General features: G+C 42.2%; 1 protein-coding gene across 4 annotated transcripts in view; it reads right to left on the bottom strand.

The window, feature by feature from the left end:
* Nucleotides 1–203: 203 nt before the first annotated feature.
* The window catches only part of PRELID2 (PRELI domain containing 2), an 83,008-nt gene continuing 71,302 nt past the window's right edge, over nucleotides 204–11,909 (bottom strand). For 2 of the 4 annotated variants that reach the window (XM_045284860.1, XM_030888832.2), the window contains 2 exons: nucleotides 9,107–9,176; nucleotides 204–4,415 (listed from right to left, as the gene is read on the bottom strand). In XM_045284860.1, coding sequence (XP_045140795.1) covers nucleotides 9,117–9,176 — 60 coding nt within the window. In that variant the 3' untranslated portion in view covers nucleotides 204–4,415; nucleotides 9,107–9,116. The remainder of the gene's footprint in view (nucleotides 4,416–9,106; nucleotides 9,177–11,909) is intronic. The other 2 variants (XR_006679546.1, XM_045284861.1) reach the window with 2 other exon arrangements.

The following is an 11,909-nucleotide window of genomic DNA, read 5'->3' as shown; positions in this document are numbered from 1 at the left end:
GAGGCTTACTGGTGGAACATGAATCTCTGAAAAGCGAGGGAAACCTGCATATTTTAAATATTGAGAAGGCACCTGTTTGAGAGATGAAAGGTAATCACTTGTAACAACACCTCTTTCAAATGGAGGTCATGAATCAGACAACTGCACGCGAAATTCAGGAAATTAGAGAAAGGTAGTTGAGTCAATGAAATTCCATCACCAAGTCAAAACAGCAAGGTTCACTCATTTTATTCTTGGAAAAGTTTATCAGAGCCTATGCAGATCCTGTTTACTATTACTTGGCACATAGTACATCATTACCTGACCTTTCAACCCCATAGCAAAATGGAGGAAGTTCCTCGAGGTAGGCCCAGAGAAGGCAGAGGGAAGTAACTGACAGCAAGACAGAGAGCGAGAGAACAATTCTAACCACTAAGAAATACACAGATCGCAGCCAGTCGCGGCAAGGCCGGTGCGTTGTTGTTGTTGTTGTCAGGCGTCATCTGGCAAACACAGCTGGGTCCCGCTCCAGGCTCACAGTGGGCGGTATGTGGGAGCCGCTGCTGCAGCCACTGAGTCATCCATCGCATTGAAGGTCTTCCTCTCGTTCACTGCCCTCCGCTTTAGCAAGCGTGCTGGCCCTGTGCAGTTCTACTTAGCACGCTTAAGTAGAACCTGAAAGAGTTAAAAACATAAAAGATGACCCTGAAAAGGTTAAATTATCTTTAGGGAGTTCTGTTTGCAAAAGCAAGAAAACATATTCTAAAGCAAGAAATATTTCCATCACAAAGTTGAAAATAAGTGAAAAAACGATGTGCTACTTTAAAGAAGAACCTTGAGTGATTTCTACAAGGCACCCTACCCCAATGGCACATAAACGGGGTACTACTAGGTAGATACTGCTGATAAAATATACAACATAATGTGTATAAAGGAACAGAGCCCCTTTTTTATTCATGCACGAATGAAGCCATAAAAGCTCTTCAGGGTAAAAGCACCTCAATCATATTAGAATGGCTTAAGTCAGCCTCTTCCTGCAAAAGAACATTTTATGTGGTCCTGAGTGATCAACGGTAATGATCAGTGGACCCAAATGACTGCGAAAGCTTCCTAAACAGCAGCAGACAGAGAAGCCAGTATGACAACAGGGTGCCTCAAAATGCAGTCTGTGGAAGGACACATCGGAAACTCCTGAAGAACTTTCTAGAAATTGTAGATTTCCTGAGTCCCAACTCAGTGTCATGAACTGCAATGGCTGGAGGAGGGATATGGCACTCTGTATTTTAACAATCTCTCCACCCCTAGGATTTCTTGTGTACCCTCAAATCAAAGAACAACTGCAGTCAATTTTCATCCTAAATTGCAAGCTCCCACTTCAAGAAAGAAGACATTGGCTGGGGCTGTGTATAGTCCCTCATCGCATAATACCCATTCAGGCAACATCCAACCACAGACAAGGGGGCTGCAGAAAGTTCATGCAACGATATGCATTTTTCCATAAGCTTTTTGAAACCCCTCTATATATCCATGGTTGCAATCCCCATAAAGTCTGTCATGTTAAAAATTCCTAGTACATACAATTGTTCATAATAACAAGCAGGTATTACTTTGTGACAAGCACCCAAGCATCTCTATGTGGTGGTCACACAACACATCACAAATCATCCAATTTCACAGAATAGATTATTGATTTTAGGAGCCATGTGACTGCATTAACCCTTTCCCAGCCCTGTCCCTGCTATGCCCAATAAGCCTATAGTGCCAGTTTGGGCATTTCTCACACTAGCTCATAGACAACAGAATCAAATTAAATGTGGATTTCCATATACATTGTCATAAGAAAGGGATTGTAACATATAATCAAAAATAACCCCCAGCATACTTTAATTTTAAGCAAACACTTTCTAAACCAGGTATGTAAAGCCTAAAGCGATGGATGCTGAATGCAGTTTACATCTGGAACAGGAAAATGCAAATCTATTAAAAGTTGGTCGGGATGTTCAGACTGGTCCTTAACATCTTTGAAGCAGAGGCTGGAATCTCCTGGCTGGGAAACATGTTTTGTTTGGACAGCACAGTCTTTTACTTTTTTGTTTGTTTGTTTGAATTCTGAATGCTTTGCCACTATATAAAAATTGGAGAATTTCTTTCATACTTTTTTTGTCACTTCTGTCTGCTCCTAAGACATTGAAAATTGGAAAAACTAGAAAGATGAGCCCCGTGATCACACTGTGATGCATAGCAGTCCACCTTTAACCAAGTGTGGGCTTCCAGTTCTGTCCAGGGGCCACTTGCCTACATCACTCAGCAGGTCTCCTGCCAGGTCTCCGTCAGCATGCACACAGGCCACTTCCATGCATTAAAATCCAGTAGCTCCGTGCTTCGCTCGAATGAGTCTTGCTGGTGCTGCGGGACAAGTACTGGGCTGTGAAGTGAAAAGGCAGCAGTTCAAACTCACAGTCCTTCCTCAGGAGAGATAAAGCTGTCTGTTCCCCAGAACATTTAAGTGTCGGAAACCCTAAGGAGCTGTTCCTCCCTGTCCTATTTGGTCACTCTCGGCCAGCATCACTCGATGGCAATGGGTGGGTCGAAATATTCCACTCTTTGCCTTGCTAATAAAAATCATTTTCTATCTCCGAAGTGTTGATTGTCCATTTTAGATCATGTCTGCAAATCACCTAGGATTCATCCCTTAATGCTCAAAAATTTAACTGCACATTGCCTAGAAAGCTTTTAAAACTATTAATGCCTGGGTCCCACCCCTGGAAATTCTGATTCCTCGTGTGTCTGGGGTTCAGCCTGGCCATCTGGATTGTTTAAAGCTCCCCGGGCAACCCAAAGGGGAAGCCAATGTTGAGAACCCTACCTGACAGCAAGAAAGTTATTGAGAATAGGAGTTAAGTAGAGTCCAATGTCAAACCAAATTCAAATTCTTGCCTCTTACCTCTACTATAATTCACATTGATTGCCTCTGTTTTTTCTTTCTTTGGGAATTGGGTTTTTATTCCAAAAGCATCCCAAACTGCCATTTACTAACTGGTAACCAAGGTCAAACTGTATTCTAGTTTCTGCCATTAATTTTCCCTCCAACACAATTGAAGAATAAAACAGTAAGGACATGAAGGGGAATTATCTTAAACAAAACTCGGGCAGCACAAATAGCTGGAATACAATGAGAGGAGGGTCACGCTGGCAGGCTCTGATGAAAAAGAACAATTGCTTTGAAATTCATCAATGCATTAAGTGGAAAATTTTTCAGATATTAAAAAAAAGAACAATTTTCCCAGACTTCCCAGTAATGGTCCAATTTTTATCTAACGAAGATGAGTTCCAAATTACTGCCTCTCTTCAAGCTTTCTGTTAGGCAGTGTGCATTTATATTTTGGCTTCCAATGGTGAGAAATGCAAACTACTGTCATCTAATTTTCAAACAGTAATTCTGCCTTACATTGCATTTGAAAAGAACGTTTTCAAAAAGATGTCAAATAGTACTAATGGCTTCTACATACTGAGCTTCTATGCACCAGGCAGTGTACTCGTCACAAAGCTGGTGGCACCCTCCGATTTGACAAATGTTTCACATGAGTTTCAAGAAGATTGAAAGTCATGTACATGATTGTTGAGTTAAGATGTGGCAATGCCTGGCATTGGCAAACCTGTGCTTGTTGCACTAAGCTACCTTGTTTAATCATTGCAGCCCCGTGGCAGACAGAGCTGTGTATGATGGTCCCCATTAGCCTGATGGCAATGAGAGGGGATCATAGTTTGCTTCAGATCCCAAAATAAGTGAGTAGCAGTCAAGACTATACTGTGCATTTCTTCCTACCCTCCCTCTCTTCATTCTGTGTTCTCGCAAAGAAGCAAATTACAGCGCGCACATTCTATTAAAAAAGCTGTCCTGAATACTTATGAATAGAAATCGAGTTCTCCTGATGCCTGAGAATCAAAAATATGCCTATAAATATGGCTTAAGATCAACACAGGAATAACATGTCCGTGTATGGCAAATACCCTGCACATCAAGTACAAGGTTCCTTCAATTCCCAGAATTCTGTCATCAATCCGATGAACAGTGATGCTGATAATAAACGATTGGACCCAAGCACTGCCTCCCAGGCTGCAAACATGTCCTTGGCAGTTCTGATACCATCACCACACAATCATCAGGAAAACCTGAGAAAGGGCAGGCATAGATGGGGTTGTCTTTTTATTTGTAAAATCATTAAGAGATAAAAATCCAGCTTGGAGTCTCGTGGCCATAGGTCGTGCTGTTTTAGCAGCCTCCCAGGCACTGCATGGTTGAATGGGCTGGTGGAAGGTCTTTTCTTCAAGCTGCCGACACGGCATTGTCAAATGTGGATTCCAGAAGCCTGCATCTCTGGCGAGTTGTGGCCAAGAAGTTATTCCTGAGAAAATGTAGGCACAGCACAGCTCCCCTGCAAGACAAAGCAAACAGGTTTATCACCTAATAAACCCGCCTTGATAATCAATAGTTATTTGCCCTCTTTTCTGAAGCAACTCTTAAGAGTCACTTGAATTCTATCACTGTGGATAATTCTTGAAGAAATTGCATTTCTGCCTCCTAATGATCTTCAAACAAAGCAAGCACCTCATTTTATTAAGTCCAGCTACTCCAGAGGAGCTGGCTCAGAGAAGAGTTAAGCTATTGTTAAAATTGAGGTCTTAATCATTCTGAGAAGTAGCAGAGCTCGGCTGAGCTATCACACCTCACCAAGCCTGTTTCTCCCAACTGCCGGCGGGAGAGAACAACCAGATGTCAGGGCTATTCGTTCTATTCAAAACTGACATGAAATCAAAAATCTATCAAACCGATGTGTCAGCAGCAGCGCCACCAGTGAATTGGTTAGTGAAATTCATGCGCCTTCATTTTGGCTCATGACAAAATGATCTTCTACGTTTCTAATTTTCAAATGCCTGATTAGCTATAATGTCCAGGAAGTTTCCTTAGGACCACGAACCATATACATCTCAAAGTATGCAAACCCCAAATGACCTCACATGACCCAAAGCAAAGAAAATAAACTGTCTGACTATTCACTTCCGAACAGAGATGCGGTGGAATCAAATAGGATGTTTTTAAAAGGCCAAACAATCAGCAAAACCCTCTGACATTAAGTCTAGAAAGAGCCTGGTCTAACCCAGATAGTGGAAAGCATTTTCGTTTCTGTAGGCTATAAAACCCATGGATTTGGCTTGGCTGGGTTTGATATCTCAACAAAGCTGAGTATTTGGAAAAAGCTTAAAGCCCCAACAGTAACTTCTAATGTATAGAAACTGTAGATTTCTAAACCACCAGCCACTCCACGGGAGAAAGATGAGGTTTTCTTCTCCTCTAATGAGTACGGTCTCAGAAATCCACCGAGGTATTTCTACCCTGTTCTATAGGATCGCTAGGCATTGGAGTCGATTCAATGACAGTGAGTTTGGTTTGGGTTTCAGCAGATTAATGAGGAGCCCTGGTGGCACTGTCAGGTGTTGGGCTGATAACCTCAAGTCAGTGGTTCAAACCCACCAGTCACTCTGGAGAAGAAAGATGAGGCTGTCTTCTCACATGAAGATTTACAGCCTTAGAAACTCTATACAGGGTTAATATGAGTTAGAATCAACCCAATTGTTGTGGGATAGATTGTTTGTTTTTTGGTGGGGGGGATTAACTTGGGGGAGTTTGGTAGATTTATTTGGTAAAAAAAAAAAATACTACTACTTTACTTGTGCTCCTCTGAGAAAACTACTAATGAGCTCCAAGTTCTAAGTATGTAAATCCTTCAGAAAGTGTATTGCAATAAATGCATTAAATACAAATGCCTGGCACTAAACTCCACATCGTATGCAGACTCCAGTCAGCAAGAAGGATAAGTTGCTTTTTCTAAATAATACAAAGCCCTGAACGTAAGTGACTTAGACCTCTACTGCAGGAAAAAGGAGAGAGAAGAGGAAAGGGTAATTCACTACAATAGGTACTACTGTAAACTTGTTTGAACTAATTCATTTCTGCATCCTCACTGGCAAGACCTCAAAATGAAACTGATTTAAACCACGTTTGAGTGTCCTTGCCTCGGCTTACAGTTGTCCGGCTGCAGTCCGATCCTCTGAACATTATCAAAGCAAGAAGAGGCTGAACATCAAGGCAAAGCCTGGCAAAGAAAAGCCCTCCTCTGCTTCTTCCAAAAACCCAACTGAGTGCCATGGAATTGATTCTGATTCCTAAGGAGCCTAGAGGACAGGCTAGAACTCCCCCTATGGGTTTCCGAGACTGTTTAACTCTTTGCTGAAACAGAAAACCTTCTCTTTTCCCCTGAGATTTCAAATTGCTGACCTTGCCGCCAGCAGCCCAAGGCATAACCAATCCATCACCGAGGCGCTGGCTTACTCCACAGCTGACCTAATGTATGACAAAGAGCTCAGAAACGATTTTGATTTCTCCATGCTCTACTATTTAATTTCTCAGGCCAGACATGTGAACACACGTCAGTTTATTCTCAAAGTGGAGTCCCTAAACCAGTAGCATCAGCATCACCCAAAAGCTTGTTAGAGATACAAATACTGCCCCGCAGCCCCAGACCTGCTGTACCTGAAATGCTGGGGGTAGAGTGTAGTAACTGTTCAGCAAACCTTCCAGGTAATTCTGATGATTGGTAAAGATGAAGAACACTCATTTAAATATACAATTCTACCAAGTGTGCACCCTTATCATGTAAATGGATAAACTTGTGCTTGCATTTAACCTGGAGCCAACTTTAGACCTAGGGGAAAGTGGTGTTTCTGCCCAGGGGACTGAGCATAAGCTAAAATGCAAAAGTCCCTCCCACCAATGCTATTCTGACTCATAGCAACCCTATAGCAGGGGCTAGATAGAACTGCCTCTGGATGTCTCCTGTAAACGTTTACAGGCGGAGAAAGCCTCGTTTTTCCTCTGCAGAGCCTTTATGCCCCAGGGCATGAGCATAAAGGAGCTTAAGGCCATTTATCCTTCAAACCAATCTGCCGCTGAGAGAACACCACCTTGAAAGTTCAATGGTGTCCACTTCACCCTGAAGCACGTGGGGTCACCAGGCTTAGAAAAAGACTTTACAGCAACTGGCTGTGTTTGGTTTTTTGATTTTCAGGAACCTCAAAATAAAAATAAAAAATGACACCAGCCTGGAAAAGCAGAGAGATGTGATCAAGTTCTTCTCCAAAATTCTTCAGAGAATAGAGTGAACATCGGAGCAAACCATATTTAGAGTCAATTCCAACATGTGTCAAGGCTGCTAAATGGAATTATGAACGGGGGTTAGCAGAGCTGGTGGACTTGGCACTGAAAGACTGGAGGTTCAAGCCTGCTCAGAGGTATTTCAGAAGAGCAGCCTGATGATGTACTTCCAAAATATCAAGCACGGAAAACCCTGTGGAGCAGTCAGACACTGCCACGCATGGGGTCACATTAGCAACTGCTAATATTAGTCAAAATGCAGGTCAGCCTGCTAACAAACATGATAATTTTTACTTGTCCAACCAGCATCCACTCACAGGCCTGGCCATCATGCTTGAAGGCTGAGACATTTGTAATAAATGTTTCTTTTGCTTTTTTTTTGGTTAATGGTTCCTAAAGGTGTACATCCCAGAGTCCCTGGTTGCTTATACAAAGTCATGTGCCCTGTACTTTCCAGCCAACACAAGTACATTGAAATCATTTTTAATTACTCCAGGCAATGCTTGTTTCACTCAAAGGTTCCCTTCTCGCAGATGCTAAAACCCTAAGTTCCATAAATTCTGTAAGCTGCAACTCCACTACACTTTTATTTGGGGTTTTGATTCTTTCTTAAATAACTTTGTTCTTCCTGAACACCTGGTTTACAGAAGGCCATGGATGATAGTAGAAGCCCAAAACCTCTTTGCAGAATCATGGATTGAGCCTCCAGTGAATTCTCTCCAATCAAAGTCCAGGGATGTGAATAGCCTTGCTATCCAACAGAGAGCATTGTACAGTTGTTTGTGGCACACGCAGTTACCTTAAAAATGTATCACATTATCATTTGATCTCTCTTTTGACCTACTTTAAAGTTGATTCCGTTTTTAATATCTTTCTGTTTTCTTTTTGATTGAGATTTTTCTCTGTTTTATTTTGTCATTGTTGGGGGTTCATTTGTTTGTTGATTTTTGTTCTGTATAATTTTCTGTCCATGAAATCCAGGATAGGTAAATCTATAGAGCCAGCAACTGGATTAATAATTACCTAGGAGTTCGGCAAGGGCGTTTGGGGGGAACTGTGAGTACATGAAATAAGAAAAGCTCTGAAATTATTCTGCTGATGATTGCAGTATTCTTAATAAGATTAAACTATTAAATTGTATATTATGCTAAGAATGTGCCAATAAAAGTATTAAATAAATAAATAACTTTTTCTGACCTTTTTAATATGGAGATTATGCTCCTAGATACAGACAATAGAAAGAGGAGAAAAAGGCATATGAGTAGTTGTGTAATCTCCCTGCTACCTATTTATTCTACATCATTTGCCCCAAACCAGTGGTGGCATGCATGTACTTCACGACGAACACTGTGTGCCCAAAGCAGCTATTACCCATCAATCAGGGCACTCACACCTTCAAGCAGGGAATTATTCTCAAGGACTTGGGGTCTTTGAAAGTCTCCATAGGCTTTTAGGCAACTACTTTCCATCAGTGTCAAGTGTATATGACTGATAAAATATCTTTATCTCACTGGTCAATCACCATGGCCCTTACTCGTTTTCCTTTTGCACCAATTACAACTTTTAATTCTCCCTCTCATGGCTTTCACAACAATAAACTTAGGCTTGAACTAATCCCGAGCTACAATCGTTACAAAGCTATGCCCCCTTGAGGGTTACAATCATGGTGGCTTGTACTGAACAGTTCTAACAATTTGAATGCAGCTGTTAACCCAAAACATAGTGCAAAACTGCTACGAAAATCGAGGGATCAAGTATATAAAGGTGCTGAGCAGATAGTAAACACACTGGGAAACAGTCGTCCATGGGAAATGTACAGTATGAGATCCCCAGGGGGCTGCAGCATAATCACGGGCATATAAGCATGAGAACACGGCTCCAGTAAGTACTTCTAATTTTTCTTTTGGCACTCACACATGATTCTTTATTCCACTAAGGGGGCACCACACTGTTCCTTTAGCAGCATCTCCATTATTTTAATTCCCTGTACAGGAAGAAAAGAAAAATCAAAATGCCGTAATTCACAGAAAAGCACTTTTACATTTATCACAATCTTTTCCCTTAAGGAATCCAAGTCATGGCCAGATACTCATTTCAGAAATGTTGGCTTACACTCATACCTTACATTTTCATAACACATTATTCAGCAACTTCACATCCATTATCTCCACATGTGTTCAGAACTACTCAGGGAAGGCAGCAGAAGAGAGTTTATGATCTCCTCTCTAAACAGAAGAAACAGCCTACAAAAAGTTAAGTAATGTTTGAAGTGATTTAGCTACTACATGGCACTGCCCGAACAGGAGTCACAGTGGCGAGAGCTACTATTTATTGAGCGCTTACGAATGTACTACAGTGTGGGGGATGCTGAAGGAGCCACCGGGTTCCCCTGCTGGACTGAGCCACGCCTCTTGCCTGCTGTCCAGCTACTGAGGCTCACAGAGACACCGAGCCAGTGGGAATAACTTTACCTTCAGCACTTCCCATCTTCAAGGGAAGCCCACATCCAGGGAAGGATGGATGGAAGGTACAAAGGCCTTGTCCACTTTACCTCGATTTGACATAAATATGTGCACCCATCCACTGCCACTGAATTGATGTCAACTCATAGTGACCCTATGTAGGGTTTCCACAGCTTTAGAAATCTTTACGGGATCAGATAGCCTCACCTTACTTCCAAAGAGAGGCTAGTGGATTTGAACCACCAAGCTTGTGGTTAACAGTCGAGCACTCACCCAACAGCACCACCACCATGATGTTGTTAAATGCCATGAAGTCAGTTCCCACCCCAAGTGACCCTATGCAAGAAAGAACGAACAACTGCCCGGACCTGCACCATCCTCACAATTGTCTCATGTTTGAGCCTGTTCTTGCAGCTGCTGTGTCCCTCCAGCTCGCTGAGGATCGTCCACTGTTTTGCTCCACCTCTACCCTGCCAAGCACAAGCTGCTTCTCCGGGAACTGGCTCTCTTGCTAACGCAGCCAAGGTACATAAGGTGAAGTCTCAACCTCCTTGCCTCTAAGGACCATTGTGGTGATAGTTCTTCCAAGATGGCTTTCCTTGTAGCAGTCCATGAGGATTTCAACATTCTTCTCCAGAACCGCAATTCAAATGCATTGGTTCTTCCTCGGGCTTCTCTGCGCAATGGCCGACTTTCACAGGCCTGAGACAACTGAAAATACCCTGGCTTGGCTCAGGCACACCCTAGTCCTCCAGCAACATCTTTCCTTTTCAACATCTTAAAGAGGTCTTGTGAAACTGATTAACCCAAAGCAATGTGTCACTTAATTTCCTGTCTGCTACTTCCATGAGCACTGATTGTGGATACAAGCAAGACAAAAGCCTTGACAACTTCAATCCATTTATCATGATAATCATTTATATTATATTTATGTTATATTATCATGATAAACATTATAAATGATTATTTATAGATAAATCTTTTATCTATTTATATTTTTAATCATTTTTGGGGGGCTCATACAGCTCTTATCACACTCCATACATGCATCCATTGTGTCAAGCACATTTGTACATATGTTGCCATCATTTTCAAAACATTTTCCTTCTACTTGAGCCATTGGTATCAGCTCATTTTCCCCCCTCCCTCTCCCACCCACCGAAAGGTAAAATATTGGGGGTTTGATTAGTAGTTTAAACCCTTGAATACAAAGTTGATTATCTGAAATGTAAAACCCCACCTAACTTACAATTTTTTAAATGATTTTTTTTTTTAGAAAAGGAAAAAGAATGTGGCAAAATGAAAAGAGGGGTGGTGAACAAGGCAAGATGGAATCAGTTATCGGAAAACGGCATAAAAAAGGGTTGTGATCAGATAGCAGATCAAGGTTTTATGCTGAGGTCAGCATATCCCCAGAGGGGCCTTAAGAAAGGAGTTACATAGTGGTTCAGGCTGAAGGTGGTCCAAAGTTCAGAGATGTGGGGAGAGAGAAACCTAGCCAAAGTTTCTGATGAGTAAGCATTCTGTTCTGTTTGATTGATGAGGACAAGCAGTTCAGTTAATCATTTATTGGGCATAAAATGGGAATGTCAAAGTTCAGTGTTGAACTTTGTGGCACTGTAGGATATGCGTTGGGCTGCTGACTGCACGGGCAGCAGTTCAAACCCACCAGTTACTCTGCAGGAGAAAGCTGAGGCTTTCTATTTCCAACCAAAATTTACAGTCTCAGAAACCCTGTACAGGGTCGTATGACTCAGAATTGACCGAATAGCAATAGGTTTGATTTCATTGATGGCTGGCCTCATCCTAAGTAAACAAGAGTGTGTGGCAGTTACATGATCTCCTGTCAACCTGAGCAAAGGAGTATAGTCTAGCCTGTCAATGAAGTCATATTCAAAGAAGCCTCTGTGTGGGCATGGCCTTCTTCTGAGGATTCTGAGAACTCCTGTCTCCTTCCTGGGGGAGGGACACACACTTTCTCTGCTTGACCTTCCGTTCATAAGCCACAAGGAGCTATGCTCCATGGCCATCAGAACCACGTGGAGACACAAGCCAGCATGGAGATGCTTCCACCACCACTGGATCCACAAGACTTTCCACCCACTGGCCTGTGATCTTCCTTCATTCGGCATCATTGCATGTGCTATGAGTCTGAAGAGGAATTTATAGCCTGGTATCAGATATATGGGCTAATATTGGACTTACGGACTTGATCTGGACTTAGCTGAGATGTTTTACTGATGCATTATTACTTT

The sequence above is a fragment of the Echinops telfairi genome, unplaced genomic scaffold (assembly GCF_000313985.2).
Source record: "Echinops telfairi isolate 266 unplaced genomic scaffold, ASM31398v2 ScPeMD7_7469;HRSCAF=8507_0, whole genome shotgun sequence".
In the NCBI taxonomy this organism is placed as follows: Eukaryota; Metazoa; Chordata; class Mammalia; order Afrosoricida; family Tenrecidae; genus Echinops; species Echinops telfairi.
The sequence above is the reverse complement of the archived record's forward strand: the minus strand, read 5'-3'. Positions and strand labels throughout refer to the sequence as shown.